Source organism: Ammospiza nelsoni, chromosome 14, assembly GCF_027579445.1.
Source record: "Ammospiza nelsoni isolate bAmmNel1 chromosome 14, bAmmNel1.pri, whole genome shotgun sequence".
Classification (NCBI taxonomy): domain Eukaryota; kingdom Metazoa; phylum Chordata; class Aves; order Passeriformes; family Passerellidae; genus Ammospiza; species Ammospiza nelsoni.
The window spans coordinates 18,186,048-18,205,179 of record NC_080646.1 but is presented as its reverse complement, the minus strand read 5'-3'; the positions used below and the strand labels follow the sequence as shown (position 1 = coordinate 18,205,179).

Here is a 19,132-nt window from a genome sequence, read left to right as displayed (position 1 = left end):
AACTTGCAGGGGGAAATGATGTAGTTAAATTAAGAACGAAAGCCTAAATTAAGACCTAAACCACCACTGTTTGCCCAACCCCCCATGCTGCAGGAAGCAGAGATATCTGACAGAAAACCATATTTATGAAAATTATGAAAACTGTATTTATGAAACAGGAAAACCATATTCATGAAAATTTAACATGCATCTACTGTACTTACCATGCTCAGATCTACAGAAAAAAAAGGTGGTTTCCACTTACACCTAAATTTCAGTAAGTTTCAGCAAGTTGGGCTGCAGAGCAGCTCTATTTCTGTCAGCTTTAACAGGCAACATGAATGAAGAGAATAATGGTAGGAAAATAATATATCTAAACATGGGAGCACCAAATATCTATTTAAATATAAAAATAAAATAGAGTAATGCAGGCAAGAGTGTCCATGTTGTCATGCAGGATGAGTTTATTACATGACAGAGGAGTGAAGATGAAGAAAAGGAGACCAAGTGCATCATTCCATAAAATAAGGTTGTCAATGCCTCTGTTTTAAGAAAAAGCCCTGAGAGACAATATTTTCACAAGCTAAAGGTATTTTTGAAGTCCAATGAAATCCAAATTAAGTTGAATTCCAGCTGTACCAGCTTTGTATCAGGAATATTCTTTATTAATGTCAGTGAGTAAATGGGAAAATTGCCCACAAAACAATTTTTGCAACATCTCAAGAGATATGGGTTTGCTTTTAATTTGACTTCCAACTGTGCCCAATCATTTCCCAAAAGGTTCAAAACTGCTCTGAGGCACCTGGTTTGATCATGGAGGGCTCCTCAGGCATTGGTTTTTTATCCTTTCTACATGGAATGCACCTGGTTTCCATTTCTGGACGTGTGAGTGTGGTATCAGAGGGGAGGGTGAGTGGTGGAGCCTTACTGTACTTCTCCTCCTTGCACCTCTGCAGGATCTCTAAGCTCCTCTGATGAACTGGGTGGTGGAGAAAGCTAAAACTATCCACACTTTTCAAAACCGCACATGGCACTGCATCATCATGCCCTTGGGAAGCAAAATAAAAACAAACAAAAAAAAAAATGGAGAGAAGAGAAAGATTTTATAAGCAGAAGTCAGGAGAGGGGAAGGAACAAGCCCAAAGGAGCTCGAGGGTCACAGGTTTTTATGCTTGACACAATTTAACTGTGGTTTCCTCCTCACTGTGGCATGAAAGCAATGGGCTGGACCACATCCCAGTCCTAATTAGAATCTTCATTAGACAGAGCATAAACACTTAATAATCACTCCGAAATTATTTGGGCAAAAAGAGGCTTATTAGATAAATCTTTACTTTTATTAACTTATTTTTAAAATCCCTTCTGTGCCTCTGCCCAGTGTTACCAGCAAATCTCTGTCCAGCTGCTCCATGACACAGCCACCTGGAATTCTCATTGTGCATCCCAGTGCTACATTTTGCTCAGATTTTGGCAGTTCAAAGGAAAAAAATGTGAATTATTTGCATTAAGCACCATTTCCATATTCCCTGAGGGCAGAGAACACAGAGTCTGGAGTTTGGCAGGATAGGTTTGAGTTGGAAGAAACCATCAATGTGTGATGGCCCAGCTGTGAGCACAGGGTGGAGGAGAGGTGACACCAGTGACAACGTGCCAACACACAGATGTCTCTCTGTCATGGCTGGCCACGTCCAGGAGGTGCCACACTCCCAGTGAGGTGTGGGGAGGTCACCATGGAGTCACTTTGTGCCAGCATCTCTGGGAGCATTTCATATCAACACATCAAACCATGGGAAAGCACTGATCTGAATTTTCCACAGGAACACTGCCAAGGCATGTCCTCCTCACCTTAACACCAGTGAGACCTCAAACACCAAGCTTTTGGCTGCTGTCACCTTTATTTGGCAAATGCAGCCTTTTTGTTAATTATTTTGAGGACAGTGGTTTTTTGGTGATCAGCTTCAGGAATAAATTTGCAGAAACCAGTGGGATTATTTTTAAGGAGAAATTACCAAGGAGCAACCCTTGTTGGCTAAATCCAACTGCAGAGCCCATCAAGGACAGGCACAGCCTCAAAACCACAAAACTTTCATCAGAGCAAGGATTTAGGTCCAGCAAAACCAACTTTGTATGAATAGCACCATTTTCTCCATTAAGTTTTTGCTATGAATTAGAGAGTTTTGCATAATAAATGTGAATTAATGACAGCACAAAAAGTCAATCAGCCCATTTTCTCTCCTTAAAAGCTTGACAGTGTTCCTTTAATCCAAGTTCACAAACAAATGCAGTTCTAACACGCAGTTCTATTGGACCATTTCAGTCCTCATTCATAAACTTAGTAATAAAAAGAATTAAAAATCAAATTATTGAAGAGTTCCACCCTTCAGCTTAAGTGCAGCTCGTTTGATCCTGGCATCTTTCATTTGAGCAGCATTGGCAGCACCCTAAGAAGCATCACTCAGGCAGAAACACAAAGGTACCAAAGAAAATTCACAGTGACACCACTTTGCTGCTCTTCACCTTCAAGTTAAAGAGGACAATCACCAAAAGCTGCACTAGGAAGGTATCAGGAGCACAATAAAAGAGGAGTCCCCAAAGCCAGCAAGAAAAAAATGCTGATTATCCTTCCAGAAGCATCTGCTTGGCATGGAGGAGACAACCAGAAGGATGATGTGGAAAGGAAGCAGAGCAAATTTTGCAGAGCTGCTTAGACACAAGCCAGGGATTTTTCTGGAAAAACCCTGTTGGGTATTGCAAGCATAAAAACAAGAGAGATCCAGTTGGAGTTCAGACAAAGAATGCAAAGAGCCTTTAATTAAAATAAGCTAGTTTTGGATATTTTCCTGCTCCCTCACTTCACCTACCTGATGGATGGGGAAAGGACCTCAGAAACCAAGAACAGGCAGCACGTCTTGAAAAAGTATCTGTACAAATATTAAGTGTGTGCATGTGGATGACTGTGTGAGAGGCTTTTCTTACTCTACCATCATTTTGTTGGCAGCTCCACATGTGTGGGCAGGCAGATGCTCAAATCAGGCTAATTAAAGCCATCAAGGTTTGATAAAAAACAAAATAAACATCAAATGTGCTGCCTTTGGTTCTTTGCTTCTATCTATCAAGATGGGAGAATTTTAGTGATACTTTGATAACTCATAAATGTTTTCTGCCATAGAGGCAAAGCATCAATTTGGGGTTTTCCTGTACTATTTTGGAGAAGGGAAGGGAATTGCAGCACCTGGCAGTGGATGCATCATGTTACACCAGGCTGTCACACTGTCCTGACACTGGCTGAGCCTCCTGTCCATGTCTACCTCTTCCACAGCCACCTGCTCTGGTGACAGGATTTTGGAGGACAATGGAGCAGGGGATGGGTGTAAGGTCACACCAGGACACAATAAAAACCCTGCTACTGATCTCACCTTGCTGAGTGTGACCTGGGCAAAGTCAGAATCCCAGAACAGTTTTGAGTTGGAAGGGACCTTAAAAATCATCCAGTCCCACCCCTTGCCCAGGGCAGGGACACCTTACACTGCAGGTTGCTCCAAGGCCTGTCCAGCCTGGATGGTCATGCTTGGACATGGTGGGCAGCTCTCCAAAGAGGGCAAGGACAGTGATCCCAGCTCTGCCACTGCTTGTAGGATAAGGTTTTCCCACAGATAAGGTGTACCTCAGTATGGAATTTAGATTTAGGTAATCACCTCCTAGTAGTGTTGCCTGTACAATGGAGACTTTCTCATGACTTTATCCCAATTTGATGCACATAAAAATTTAGGGTATAAATGATCTGAGGATTGTTGGTAAGTTCAAGATAAGCCTTATCCAGCTTTCTGAGGGGTTTGTTTTTTCTTTGACTCAAAACCCAGAGGGAACAAAGCACAATCCCATCTGAATACAGGCTAAAGGACATGGGCAGATAATGGAGCAGCACCATGAGAAGGTTTAGAAATTCAGCCATCACCATGTATTAGTTAATTTTGGTATGGAAAGAAAAGATGATACAAGAATTGAGTCTCAGAATTGTCTCAAGACCTCCTGGTCTCATCCAGTTACATATATATCTATATCTATAATCATATCTATATATTGATACAGATATATATAGCAAGAGAGACATAAGCATTTACTGCTACAAACTCTGGCCTGAAAAGCAGGAGCAAGGAGATGAGTACAGCAGTGTGCAGGACCAGCTGCCAGAGACACAGAAAGCGAAGCAGGGCTTGAAATCAGCTCTTACTTCCTGAGATTGAATGATTTTTTTAATATTCTGTATTATCTCATTTGAGTTTAGCCTGGGGTTTATGCAAGATGAAAATGCAAAGATGGATTTTGGAAGCCATCTCTTTGGAGTGGCCTTTCTCCCAAAGACAAACATCTCTGCCATCTCCCTCTTTGCTTACTCTGTCCAAAAATGCTGCCTTGATGTGCCAGACAGACCCAGGCTCATGAGAATCAGCTCTTCTCTTACACCACATTCAGGAGGTGTCAGAGGAAGAACCTCAAGACCGGAAAGTTGATTTTTTGCCTGCTGCTCTTCCTGGGATTTGCTCCCAAAAAAATTATTCTTTCTGCTAGATCGTTGCCTCCCTATCTTCCTTGTCCCAGGCTCCCTCACTCTCCATGATGCAAACCTCACTGATTACAAAGTAATTCATGGTGCAGCTCTGCCTTTAATTTTAACCCAGCTGACATTTTCCCTGCTGAGGCTCTAATTCCATCACGGATTTCAAGCCCTCTTGTGCCCAGAAATGAACAGTAATAGCTTGTACCCGTCTTTCCGAAATTGCTTTACGCCAAGAAATGGTCTAAAAGCACAGCCAGGTCTTGCCTGCCACAGCATGATGATGCACCATCACTTTCCTTTAATTTAATGCCCCTGTGATCCGTGGTTCTGGATGACTGCAAAGCCATGAATTTTTCTAGACAGGAGACATGCTCTCCTGCAGCTGAAAGGGTGAACAGCTTGGCAAATCACAGGAAGATTTATTGCCTTTTTTTGTTTCCAGATATAACTAACAGTTCAAGAATTATTACAAAAATAATTTGCTTTTTTTGCTGGATAATTTGTATGTCTCTGTTTGAATGACTTGTGTTTTTCTATCGATGCATCCTACAAAAATGAAAAAATTAAAGCATTAAAATGAAAATATTTCCTTATGATACGTTAAAATCCAAATGTACCTTTAAATGTGACTTCTGCAAAAAATCTAATGTTAATTCAATACATTTTCTAATAGGTTCAAAACCAGGTTCAATGAGTCAGGCTACTTAAAACAGGATAATAACACATTAGACCCAAATTGCTGGTGAAAAGCAGGCTCCAGGACAGGTGATGGGCACACATACCAGTTTTCTTGTCCACGTATCGTTTCCCAGCCTCCCTGAAGGCCACCATGGCCCTGAAGAAGGCCCTCAGGACGGCCCAGCGGAACACAGCCACGGGATCAATCCCGATCATGCCACAGATGAAGGCGTTCCTGCTGCTCCGCAGCAGCGCCACGATGTCCGGCCGCATGTGGTCCGTGTTCTTCTCCCGGAAATCCTAGGCAAGGAGGAGGAGGAGGAAAGAGGAAAATAAACAATACCCACATGATACTACAGGTAGGATCTTCTAGGATATCTCTGGGCCAGCACAATTATTGAATCCTGTTTCTTTTCTCTCTCCTGCTCCCATATTAGATACCTGTTTATGATCATCATCTCTGATGCTCATCATGCATTTATTGCATCAGAAATAAAATGAGAGATTTGTAGCTGCAAATCTCAAGGCTGTTTCTCACACCGGAATTCCTTCTGCTTGTAACTGGCATGAATAGAAATGGGGTCAACTTTGGAATAATTCACGTGGGATTCCAGACAATACATGTAGCAGTGGGATGCGGAGACTTAAGCACACATAACCTGTATTACAAGTGGCTAGTGATGAGGAAAACACTGGGTTTTCTACACAAACCAGGCCCAGAAAGGCCATCAATTTAAACTCATTGTTGGGGTGTAGCACTGAAGTCACTGCACTCCTCTAAATTCTTCCCAAAATGTTCTCCCACGTGAGGGAGAACAGGAAGACCCTGTCCCTACTACTTTCCATTTCCCTCCTGACCCTCCCATCTTCTTGGGCCAAGTCCTCTCCAAAATATCTCTGTGGAGCCTCTGGGGCTTTCCTTCCCAATCCCAGATTTAGATGAAAGCAACTGCTGGGGAGCAGCTGGGTGACAGACCTTGACTCCGTACTTGACTTTGCCCGCGTAGTGTTTGATGATGAAAGCTGGCTCCATCACTGCTGGGAATTCAATGTAGGAGCTCCCTTCGTGCTGACGCTTGAATTTGTCCAGCAGTGTCTGGTTTGTGGCTTGAGGAAAACTGAGGGGAGAGAATTGAAAGGAAGAAGCTGCAAACCTAACAGGAAAACTTTTCCACTTCTTTCATGTCCATGAAAGGGAAAACAGAGACCTTCTGAGCTTCCACTTGTGTGTCTGCTTCAGCAGAGCCTCTTGGTAAGAGAAAGCCAACCCTCCATCCTCAAACCTCATGGAAATCTGCAGCATGGGGATGTATTTCACAACTTTACCCAATTTAAGTTGTTTTATCCCAGTACAATATCACTGGGAGAGCATCACTGCTGGTCTCTTGTCAATGAGACAAGAAGTGGGGGGAAACCCGTAAGGCAAATGGTGGGAGAAGACCTCGTGCCCCTGGCCATGTGGATCTGAGGTGACCACAGCAAAAACCATCTGGACTTTCCCTGCCTTTTACATGGAGGAAACTGGCACAAGCATCCAATGGGAGAACTGTTCTGCTCCCAAGTTTCCACACCAAGGCAGCTCCAGAAGCCACACATTCTCCCAAGAACTTCTCCTGAGACAGATGGATGCAACCAAGGGTGAAAATCTGAGCCAAGTCCTTGATGCCCACGAAACCCTATGGAAACGCAGCCCCTATGGACAATTGCCCTCACTTCACTCTGGTTCAATTTTTATCAGTAAAATTGATAAATCCAGATTATATCTCAATAACAGCACCTACACATCCTGCTTTAACTCATGCACTTGGGTTCAGCACCTTCACATCATCTCACCCCAAGAGACAGGGAAAGAAATTAAGAGAGAAGCAAAGGAAACCTTTTCCCTTCCCTTTAATGGAAGAAATTCTTGAAAGAAATTTTAATTATTATTTTTTAAGGCTTTTTGATCAGCTGGCTGATTCTCCACTCTGTGTGTTGCCACCTCAGAAACAACACTAGAAACACCAATCAGCCCAGCAAGCTATTAGCACCTTTCTGGGAACTTGGTTTTTTTTTCAGAAAACTGGAGGATAAACACTTTTTAACTGAAAAACAAATCTCATTTCCAAAGCCAGCATTTTCCTACTCACTTGCTTTCCTCATCCAGCAGATGGAGCAGCCCTGTTGGCTTCTTGCTGATCAGGTTGATGCAGCTGGAGTTGTCTATGTAGTCAATGTTGTGCCAGCTAATTCCTTCTGCTCTATATTCCTCCTAACAAAAAAAAAAAAAAAAAAAAAAAAAAAAACAACCCACAGATGACATAATGATGATTTGGTGCAAGCAAAAATAAAAGACAAAATCCAAAGGGTTTCATGGAAACTGATGCACCGTTTACCAAAACAGACATCTCTCCTGTAAATATTCCATCAGTGCTTTCTGTGATTCCAAAGAAAAGGATAAAGAACCTCTGGAACAACCTGAAACAAAGTGAACCACAGAGCATTTCCCAATTTCAGATGCACCAGACATTTGTTTGGACATGGGGTGGCTGTGTGAGAGTCCAAGCCTGCCAAGGACATCCAGTGTGTGTGGACTCCCCCTTTCCTTTTCCTGGATTGCTTCTAAATCACAGCACAGTTTGGGCTGGAAGAGACCTTAAAGCTCTTCTTGTTCCACCCCCTGCCGTGGGCAGCAACAACTTCCACTATCCCAGCTCGCTCCATGCTCATCCAACCTCACCTTCAACACTTCCAGGGATGGGGCAGCCACAGCTTCCCTGGACAACCTGTGCCAAGGCCTCACCACTCTCACAGGTGTTGCTCTGATTTTTTAAGATTTTCTGAGCCTTCTGATGTTTACATTCTTGTAATGAACTTTCTCACAAACCTTCTGTAAATAACTTACTGTTTTTGCATTCTTTTATGGAGGAAGAGAAATTGGATGGACTGTTGGTTTGACCAGTGTCATTGGTGAGGTGGCACTTTCACCCTCCAATCCACTGTCACTATTGGAAATCTATAAATGTTGGAGTCAGAAAATAAACTTCCCTTTTTACTTTGAGAACAGCAGAGTGTCTGGGTTGTGTTGTTTCCTATAGTGACCCACAGGGATCAATTTCTCCTCAATATCCCATCCATCCCTGCCCTCTGGCAGTGGGAGCCATTCCCTGTGTGCTGTCCCTCCATCCCTTGTCCCCAGTCCCTCTCCAGCTCTCCTGGAGCCCCTTCAGGCCCTGCCAGGGGCTCTGAGCTCTCCCTGGAGCCTTCTCTGGTCCAGGTGAGCACCCCCAGCTCTCCCAGCCTGGCTCCAGAGCAGAGGGGCTCCACGCTCAGAGCATCTCCATGGCCTCCTCTGGGCTCTCTCCAGCAGCTACACATCTCTCTGATGTTGGATGCCATGGCTGGAGGCAGCTCTGCAGGTGGGGTGTCACCTGCATGGGGCAGAAGGGCACATTCTCCTGCTTCCCACACTTTGGGGTCGGGGGGTTTTGGGGTTCCCAGTGCATGTGGAACATCCCACCCATCAAAGTGTCACACAGTTTGCATCAATTAATATTTAGTATTCAGTTGCTGGAAAGAAATTGTGGTACAACACATTAATTACACAGAAAAAGCAGCAAACCTCCCTTTCCTGCCTCCCTGGGCTCTGCTCTTCCATTTTTTAATGTCCATTTTAATGTCCCACTATCAATGGCCAGTGCTATATGAGCTAACAAAGAGACCTCCAGCTATACAAAGCCACAGCTCCAGCACCAGCAGAATCACCACCCTCTACAGTAAATGTGAGGATCTGCCCTAAAATTCAAGTTGAGACCAAAAAAGCTATTTATTTTCCACCAAAATAGTTCTAACCCTTGCTCTCCTATAAAGGTTATCTCCTCTGAGACATACTTGCGACTGGAATACTTCAAGAAGTCTTAGGCAGAAATTGTTTTAGTGCATCAAAATGAAAGTAGAGTTTAAAAATCATAATTTTCATCATAGGTTTGAGGAGTTGTGACTCACTGTCTAAACAGATATTGGACCATGCACCTTACTCCAAAGTCCTACTGACCCAGCTGCCTTTTTACTTCTCTATCACAGGACATTTTGATGGCAAAATTGAAGATAAAAAGGAAACAAGTTTCAAAATCCTAATAGGATGCATCTTTTAATAATAATCAGATTCGTTATTACCGCTGCCTCTGCTTTTATTTTTAATATGAGCAAACAACTTTAAAAAAAGTATGTACATCCTCATCCAAAATTAACATGAACTCCACAGATATTCTTAGAAATAAAGAGTCTGAAGAGCTTTGAGACATTTCACAAGGAAATTTTTGCTAAAACAACCCCTAGAAGGTCTTGAATTCACTATTGGAGACATTGTATAATCTTACAACAACTGTACAGACAAATACAGATGTGTGCTGCCTTAGAAAGAGTTTTTAATATCCCTAAAGCCTTTGGGATTCAAAATATACAACATCCCATTGGGGAAAAAACTCTTGAAAATAAGGGATGACTCTGTATCATGAATTTTGTTTACTGCTTTTACTTTTTAATCTTTTACCTTCAATTCTTGCTGAGCAAGAAGGACACAGCAGAACCTCCCAACAACATTCTCAAAGCCCTGCTGAATTACAGGCAATCAAAAAAATCACAGATTTGATTAAAACTTGTGGCATTTTGCAAGGCAGGAAAAAGCTCATATGCAGCAATCACAGGCTGTGTATTTCGGAGCAGGCAAGAGCTGCTCCTGAGGGATTTCCCTGAGAGTCACTGGCAGTCAGCACCATCCATCAGCTGCCTGCTTGCAGCAGCCCTTCATGCAGTGCAGGGTCCATTAGGCCCAGCTTTGCCAGCTCAAGCCTGGTCAGGAGCATGCAGAGAGCAATAAAACCTTGGTGTGATGAGCCAGGAGCAGCATTATTGCAGTGGTGACAGGAGGGTGTTACCAGACTTATATATTTATTATCCTCACTCTTTGTTGAAGTACTTGTTGGGGGCTTTACATTTTTTTGTCCCCCAAAAACCCATAAATCATGTAGAGTTTTATGTCTGCACACATCTAAGCTGAGAAACCATTGCTCTGCTCTAGAAGGACTCTAGATATCCATAATTCCACATGGGACATTCAGCAGCTGCACAGCAAATGTGCTGTGAAACTCCTCTGGCCACACTAAAAATTTATACTGCTGCTGACATCAGTGCAAAAGCACTAATCAGCAATGCCAGATATGGAGTTTTAAAAAAATAATCTAGTAAATGACCAAAAAATACCAGAGTTCAAGGTCTATACTTCTCTGGGCTCATATTCAGCTGTTCCATAGATCTGATGGTCAGGTCCCTCCTGGCATAATTTCCTTCAGCTGCAGGATTTTGGCTCATTCTCCCTCCTCTGCTCCTTTTTTTCCTCTGGGCTGGGTCAGAAATCCTCCCTCCCAGGCTCTGGGGTTCTTCCCTCCCTCCCATCCCCAACACAAACCTGTTCCTGCTCTGGCCAAATGAGAACAGGGATTCAAGTCCTCAACAAACAACCTTTTCCACAATAATTCAGAGATTTACTCTCATTTCAAGACAGGCAGCAGGAACTATTCCAAAGCTTAAATGGCAGTAAGTTCTCCTCATTCCTTTTTTCCTAACATTTTTCCAGTTCCTTGTTTGGTTGCCTTCAGGATCTGAGCTCAAGAGATACAACAATGGCTTTGGGATGCTCTGCTGTAATTTCTGGGGTATTTGCTGCTCTGCAGAACACCCTGCAGATTGTTCATAGAAAGACAGAAGCTATAGAATAAAATCACTGCTGTCTATAAAACTTAATTAAATTGCAGTTGTTAATATTCCATGTGATTCCTATATTTGTCTTCTAATGACCATCCTCCTGCAGAATTCAGGAGATATCCTGAAAAGCTACCTCCAAAGTATTCCTTCATCTCTGAGCATGACCACAAAGCCATCCTTTGATGGATGCAGGGTCTTGAAGCACTGGAATATTAGGGAATTCCATTCAAACAACATGATGCTTTCATTTAACAAGACAAAAACAACATGAAACACTTTCATTCAAAGAGAAAGACCTCAAGCTGGAGGTTAATTAAAAATCAGCTTAAATTTATACCTTGATTTAAAACTAAGTTATGTTTAGGGGCACATTCAAATATTCTATTTCTGGAAGATCATCTTTACATCAGGAACCAAATTGCTGACATTACCACTATGCAAAAGTTTCTCGTGCAGTGAAGTCCACAGAGCCCCTTTTTTGGCATCCTTACTCGCAATAAAAATGTGAGATTTACTCCTCCCATCCCTGGACACCTGTCTGCTGGAAAGTGGAGCCATGCAAGTTCACTGGAGAGAAGAGCACTGAGCTCCCAGACTTGGCAAAAGAAATGGAGCAAAGAACTGAAAAAAGACATTGGGTTTTTTTTTTAGAGTCCAGCAGCTCCATATTTTCATTTAATTATCGGGTGAGATGCCACAGATTGTTCTCCAGGTGACCTCTATGGACTCCATGAGGGGATTGCTGCTTCCCAAGTGAGAATTCAGAAACAGCTTTGCTGCCCTAAGCATGGAGACAGACATTGGCACTATGTCAGCATGGGGTCACTGAAGGGATCTGAGTAAAACACAGTTTATGATGTTCAAATATATTAAAAAAATATATAAAATGGGCATGCAGACTTTGAAATGCACAGGGAATATAAGAGTAAATCTTTACTCTCACACAGTGTTAGCTGAGGCAAAGCAGCACGTAAAATCTGGGGTACCAAACAACCAGAATGGGGCAGAATATACAACATTTTAAAGTGGGAAAATTACTGAAACTCTAGGAAAGGGGGCACTCTTAAAGCTCTGTTAAAGGGAAGCTCTGCCTGCCTACACTGACCCAGAGCATGAACGCTGCCCATGGCACAGAATAATGAATTTAAAATTAAAACACACATGCTGAGCATAAGGAAAACCTTCCCAACTGGGCTGCAAGGCCTGATGGCAACCCTCCTGCCAGGAACAGAAATATCCTGTAATTTCATAGTTGGAGTTGTAGGGAACCAATTCCTGTTATCTCTACAGGAGCATTGGACCAGTTCTGTTATCAGGACTTTATTTCAGTGCTAAATCAAACCAAACCACTCTAATCCAGGGTGGAATTAAAGATTTCTTTATCCTGAGTGGGATAAAACACCCACAAGCCCAAGAAAATCTTGGGAAATGCTGGAAAATGTCTTTACATATGATCATCAATTACTCTGTATCCAGCCACAGCCATCAGTAAATAAACCCAAATGCTGAAAATAAAAAGCACAGTTAGGGGAGAAAAAGTTACACATGATTTTTAAAGTCACACTTATGTAGACATGGTATCTGTGATAAATATGATATCTAAATAAAATATCTGAGCTCTCTTTGGAGTAACATGGTCCCTGGGTGCTGCTGCTCCCCAAAATCATGTGGCAAAGTTCAGAGATGGGGAGGGAGGGACAAGGGGCTTGAAAAGCTTCAAAGAGGAAATGCAGATTAAATGAAACAGGAGATGTGATTAAAATAAATTAAAACCATAATAAATTCCCCATCTGTCTAAAAGCACAAAACTCAGGGTTTAGGAAGTTCAAATCAAAAGGTATTGAAAAGTCCCTCCTAAAGATAAAGGTTTTACCGTGATATGTGAAGTTTGTTGCCCTATCATGGGATATCAAAGATACAATTTTTCCCATGATTTAAAGAGTTCTGGAGGGCTTTGGGCATCCATCCACACATCCTGCAGCCAAAAGCCCTGAAAATCCCTCAGTGTTTCAGTGCCCTGGAGGCAGATGTCTTGTCCCACAGGGATATTGCCATTAGTCACAGTGAGAATTGAGAAACAGCCCCAAAAATAAGATTCACAACCCCCAAGAGCAGCAGAAACCTCCACCAACTCATTCACCTCCTCCCACCAGGCAGAGCTAGAGCAGATCCAGGAGTTTATCTACTCCAGCCTTTCCCTGCTGAGGCATAGGAAAACCTTGTTTACACAATGAAAATTCCCAGATTAAAGTGAGAAATCAACTGAAAAATCCCTTTTCCCAGCGTAACTCCACGTGGGAACATTTCCCATCGAGCTCCTGTCATAAAAACTCGTGTAAATCCAGAGCCATACGATCAACAGGCAGCTACTTTGGGATGTCTAAATGTATATATTTGGCATCAAAATTCCCAACTAAACAGAAGGGTGTGAAATTCCTCTCTTCTTGCCTTGAACACCATCTGCTTCAGCTTCAGCTTCTTTGCAAAGTGAGAAACGAGGAATTGACGCCCCTTCCACATCTCTCTCCATTCCTAGATCAAATCCTCTGTTTAAAATAATCCCAAAATATTTTTGTAGAGTATGTTAAAAAGGGTTGGTGTTAAATGAAAAATTAAAGGAGCTAAACTTCAAAAAGGCTCTTTTCTGGCTATGTATGGACACATTTTCATCCTAAAATCCATCCTGGGGAGCTTGAGAAAATTAGTCCCCAGCTGGAAATGGCAACAAGGTGTGGGAGAATCTCTCCCCTAAGGATTCCTCCATTCAGGAATGAACCCATCCCATGGAGGATTAATTGTTTATTCAGAAAATGGGCACTGTGAGCCAGGCCCAGCAGAATCATCCCAGCATAAACTGATTATTAAAAAGAGTTTGATATGATGAATCCATGGGATGTGGAAAGGTCCTAAATGATTGAGACCAAAGTCTGGTGCTCAGTCTGCTTGTGCTGCAGACAGGGTGGATGCCTTGAGTTCCCAACATCCCTCCAGGAAAAGATGCTGAGGCTGATGGTTTCATTTAGGAATGAGGATTTTTATGTTTGTTCTCAATTTCAGTAGAAAAGGAATTTATAGACACAGCCATAAATATAAATATAAATATAAATATATAACACATATGTTTTTTAACCATGTGCTTACAGACACAACAACTATAAATACTTAACCACATTCTCTATGGGTACATGAGCTATAAACAGGTTTTTAAGGTCCATGACAACATGAGGCAGTGCAGGGAAGCTGAGGAGCCTTCCCTTGAAGCCAAAGTTCTCTCTCCTTCCAGGTGACTATTTCAGCAGCTCCTCATCAAATGCCACATGAATTTGGTTTTATTCTGATGTTTCACCCACTGATATCCTCCCCCCTGCTGTACATTTGAATTTACTGGAATTTGGACTCTCCATCATGAAAGTGTTTTAAACCAGCAGGCTCAGCCCTGAAAATCATGTGTGGAGTGCCATCTCCAAACCATCCATCTCTGTGCTCAAATCAGCTCCCTGAACTGCGATGGCAACAGAGTTTCAATCATAAATTATATTTTGCTCTCAAAATGGGCAGAATTGGGTTTGCAGGGTTCAGCTGGCAGCACACACACTGCCATGATCCCATGGGCTCCCTCTGCAGAAACATCTTTTTCCCAAGCTGCCCTTACACAGCCAGGAAAAGCACAAGCTTAACATTGTTGTGTGATCTGCTGGGGGACCAATTCCTTTAATTTCTTGTGATCAAAATAAAAGAGGAAAAGAAATATCTGTATCTGCACTGTCAGCACCCTGAAAGATGGATCAGAGTTAGGAAATCAGAGGAGGAACCTCCACAGTGGTCATGGTGAGGACCAGACTGATCTTTGAGGCTGAACATCTCCTCCCCCTTTCAGTCCCACTCCACACCTGTGTCAATTAACACACTCTTGATTCCAGTCCTGCCACAATAAGACCATTTTTAGGTTGGCTGAAGTATTTTAGAGGCTTTTAAAGATTTCCTGCTCATCATCTTGCTTAAGAGGAGAGGTCACATTGCACAACTGTGTCCTATGAAAATCCACCAACAGAAACACAGAATGGTTGGGCTGGAAGAGACCTTAGAGATCTTCTGTTTCCAAGATCTTGTGGACACCTTCCACTGTTCCAGGGTGCTCCAAGCCCTGTCCAGCCTGGCCTTGAACACTTCCAGGGATGGGGCAGCCACAGCTGCTCTGGGTAACCTCTGCTAGGGCCTCAGCACCCTCACAGTTCCCAATATTCCATCTGACCCTGCCCTCTGGCAGTAGGAAGCCATTCCCCCTCGTCCTGGCACTCCAAACCCTTCTTGTACCACTAATAAGTAAAAGCTTTTATCCCTGGCACAGTCTGTGCATTTATTTAGCCAATACATCTGAGTAGGAACCACAATCAGCAGAAAACATCATCTACCTGGAAAAAGAGCTCAGAGGAGAGGAAAAAAGCTCAGGGGATCATGGTGGCCTGGGAGAGGGACAAAGGCACTGGGAGCAAGCACCTGTGAACTGGAGAGTTACAGCAAGGAGCATGGGATGAGGGGTGGGCTTGCCAGATGCAGCACTTCTCTGCATCAGGGATAAATTAAAAGTTAAGAAATTCCATATGAGTAGCTGAATGATCTTTAAGATCCCTTCCAACTCAATCTACTTTATGGTATGAGAGGATATATAAATAATATAAGAGATTAGGATATATCCTATTACAGGTCACACATTATATATTATATTTATATATTTACTGCTCACCATTTGGAGAAAGCCAGACACAAGTGGGTGGCAAATGAAGCCCCCCAGTCCCAGCCATGCAACATCCATGGACTCAGGGATGCTGGAAGGACAGAAGACAAAGCTCTGGGGGTCTGATCCCAGAATCACTGAGCTTGGAAAAGACCTCCCAGACCATTGAGTTCAACTAGTGCCTGATCCCCACCTCGTCACCAGAGCACTGAGTGACATATTCAGGAGTGCCTTGTACCCCTCCAGGGATGGGGGTTCCACCACCTCCTGGGCAGCTCCAATGCCTGACCACCCTTTCCATGAAGAACTTCCTCCTGATGCCCAACCCCAACCCACCCTGGCACAGATCAGAGCTGTCCTTCATTTCACTAATGTGCTTTGAAATCTTCCTGCCCTGCAGATACCATTTAAACAGCTCTCAGCATCCTGATTTTTATTAGTATAATTTATGTACTCTAAGCATCATCCTCTTCTCCCAAACATGAGCTGCACTCGATGGAGTTCTGCCAAATAATAAATCAATAACTTGTGCAGCTTGTTCTTTCTCCACGGGTCATGTGGCCCACAGCTGGCCAACATTTCTCAGAGGGCAGCCACTCTCCCATCTCCAAGGAAAACAAATTTGAACTGAGCCTCCCAGGACTCAATGCTTGACTTCTGATGGTTGGCTTTTGTCTTCAGAGGCTATAAAGAGGCGTTAACGCCTAAGCAGTAATGAGATACAGAAAAATCCCTCGCTGGAAGGAGAGGAAGAGTGTTCCAAGCAGTAGGAGAAAGACCTTTTTTCATCATTTATTTTGAATTTAAATATTTGAGATTGATGCTTTTTAAAATTAATTCACTCCCACATTAAATTCTAAATGTAATATTTAGGTAAATTATCTAAACTCATTTTAGAGTGTCCTGTTCCTGGGGGCTGTTGCTCCTCAGAATCATGAGGTGGATTCAGAGGTGGTTGGAGACCTCCAAGACCATCAAATCACTCCTCCAACCAAACACCACCATGACTTAATCCAGACTACTGGATTTCTCCACCTATTGCACAGGACCAGTAAACTCTACAGACCTCCCTAAATATTCACAGAGTTTTGGATGGCTGAGGAAACATTCCATAGGATGCTTTATCATGATGAAATTCAATTTTTCAGGCTGAGATTTACTGGCTGGGACACCAAGCTCACCTGGGACTCCACCAGAAAATAGACTTCACTGAACACCTGAGCTCCTGCCAATTGATTGTACTCCAAATTCTGTAATTTTTTCAGCCTCTACCTTGGTTATTTATGGATTTTTTTAAACAATAAAAACATGCCCTTGAAACTGAAGTTTGGTGGGTAAGCAAAAGCTGGAAAAAGAAGTAGAAAAGAACTTTAATAGCAAGACCTGTGGGATGGAAAGCTACAGGATGAGTCCTCAATCTTTGCAAAGCATCAGCTGAAACAGGGAAAGGTGGGTGAGGTAGAGAGAACCAGATGAGCCTCGGCAGGTATGGGGAAGATCAGTGAGGACAAAGATGACAAAGTTTGGAGAATGGGATACATAAAGAAATAAAAACTTGTACTCCTGGCCCTTAAAATGCCAAGGACCTGGAAACTAGGAGGAAACTCATATCATAGTGGTGTGGTACTGGTGACCTCCAAACTAAACCTCCAAACTTCATCTGCAGCAATTATTTAGCACAATGCCCTAAAAAGCCCCAAACTGAAGAGCTGCTGTATTTTTGGGAGATACCAGCCTGAAGATCAGGGATGCCTTGGTGGTTGTTTGCAAACCACTGGAAATAGTGCCATCTTCAGACAGCAGGTTTAAAAAAAGATTTACCAGACACATTGTATTAGATTTCACCGTAGAAAAAAAAAGAGAATAAAATTTAAGATAATCCCATGGTTCTCCCAGAGGACAGTGGTGGGTATTTTGGTTTCCATAACATCAACAGCATGTCATGGCAACAATTCCATCATGACTAAATGCAGCTCTGGCAGACAAATTCTATTAGGATTTCAAGAAAAATCCTCAGTGACTATTTAATTTTGCCACTTATTTTTTTGGCAGAGGTGTCTGGGTATCTCAGCAATTTCTCTTCAGCCTCCTGCAAGCTTTGGAGAGCTGAGGATTCAGAGAAGGATCTATCCATTTCAGGTCCCTACCACCAAGACACAAAAGAAACCCTTATAAAGATACAAATACCTCAGATAAATTCACATTTTAAAGTAACAGAACTATTTTGCTCCCTAGAAACACAATATTAACTCCCTGGTCTTCATTTGTAGACTCATGACTATCATTAAAAAACCTTTGGGCTAGTGAGGAACAAAGAACATTATGAAGACCCAAGATCTGAACATGAGTCCTTAAGTTTTCTTTCCTTCTAATCCACTCCTCCACATGCAGCTGGAATTCCAGGGAAAGTAAATGGTTAAACCATCCAAATCATTCACCCAAGGATCAGTGCTTGTGCAGCTGCACAAATTACTTGTATTTATAGACTCAATCTATGCCAAGATGTCTGAATTTTCCAGCAGCAGAGCTCACAGAGCTCCAGGCAGGATCCAGGAGGATGACGTGCTCAGGCATTAGGAGTTGGAATGGGCCCTTTGCAGTTTGATGGCTCCACAACTGCTCCTCACATCCATGGAGCAAACACTGACTCCAGTGACTTCACATGCCTGACAGATTTCCAGGAGAAAGGAAAGCTAATGAGCTCTGAAGCTGCTCCAAGAAGAATTAGGGATTGCTGCACTCAGGACCTCTGTGTATCCCCCAGGCTTGGGGGGGAGCACTGATCCACTAAGAAATCCCAGCCCAATAACAGGAATTCCCTCATGGCTGATGGCATCTTGGAGGAGGCTGCTGAAACCCCACCTCATGGAGGAATCATGTCTCTCCAGCTTTCAGGAACGATCCTCCCTCCTTGAGTCTCTTCTAGGGAGGGTATGGCAACATTTATAAAAAGAACAGTTGGTTTGGCTTTGTGACAGCATCAAAATTTGCATTTTTATGGTGGACAATGGGAAAACAAACCTGTCTCTAGAAATAGACAGGTTATCCCACTATTAGAGCATCTATTGAGTAGGGCACACCTACATACAAAGGCCACTTAAAAAACTGAAATTAAATGGCTTTGAGCAGCTCTGCTCTACCTTATTAACCAAAACCAAAGAGATAAACAGAAACCATCAAACTCATGAACAAATACTCCGTAAGTGACCCACTCGTTTTTTGAACATCCTCATATTCAAGGCAACTTTTTCTTCTGCATTTTCCAAACTCTGAGAACACTGGAGAAGCCCAAAACAAAACCATCAGGGTTTTTGGGAAGGGTTGGGTTAATTCTGTAATGATGATAAGGAGGGTTCCCCTTGTCCTCCCCCAAGAAGGATTTCACCTGGAGAGAGGACATGCAGACTGGCAAGTAAAAAATAAAAAGCATTTTGAAGGTC

The 19,132-nt window shown here is 42.8% G+C and overlaps 1 protein-coding gene across 1 annotated transcript in view; it reads right to left on the bottom strand.

Annotated features, from left to right (window-relative positions):
* Positions 1-19,132, bottom strand: part of MYO9A (myosin IXA) — a 176,310-nt gene that overhangs the window by 42,072 nt on the left and 115,106 nt on the right. The window contains exons 12-15 of the mRNA XM_059482397.1: positions 7,345-7,466; positions 6,192-6,333; positions 5,320-5,515; positions 908-1,027 (exon numbers count right to left, since the gene is read on the bottom strand). Coding sequence (XP_059338380.1) covers positions 908-1,027; positions 5,320-5,515; positions 6,192-6,333; positions 7,345-7,466 — 580 coding nt within the window. The remainder of the gene's footprint in view (positions 1-907; positions 1,028-5,319; positions 5,516-6,191; positions 6,334-7,344; positions 7,467-19,132) is intronic.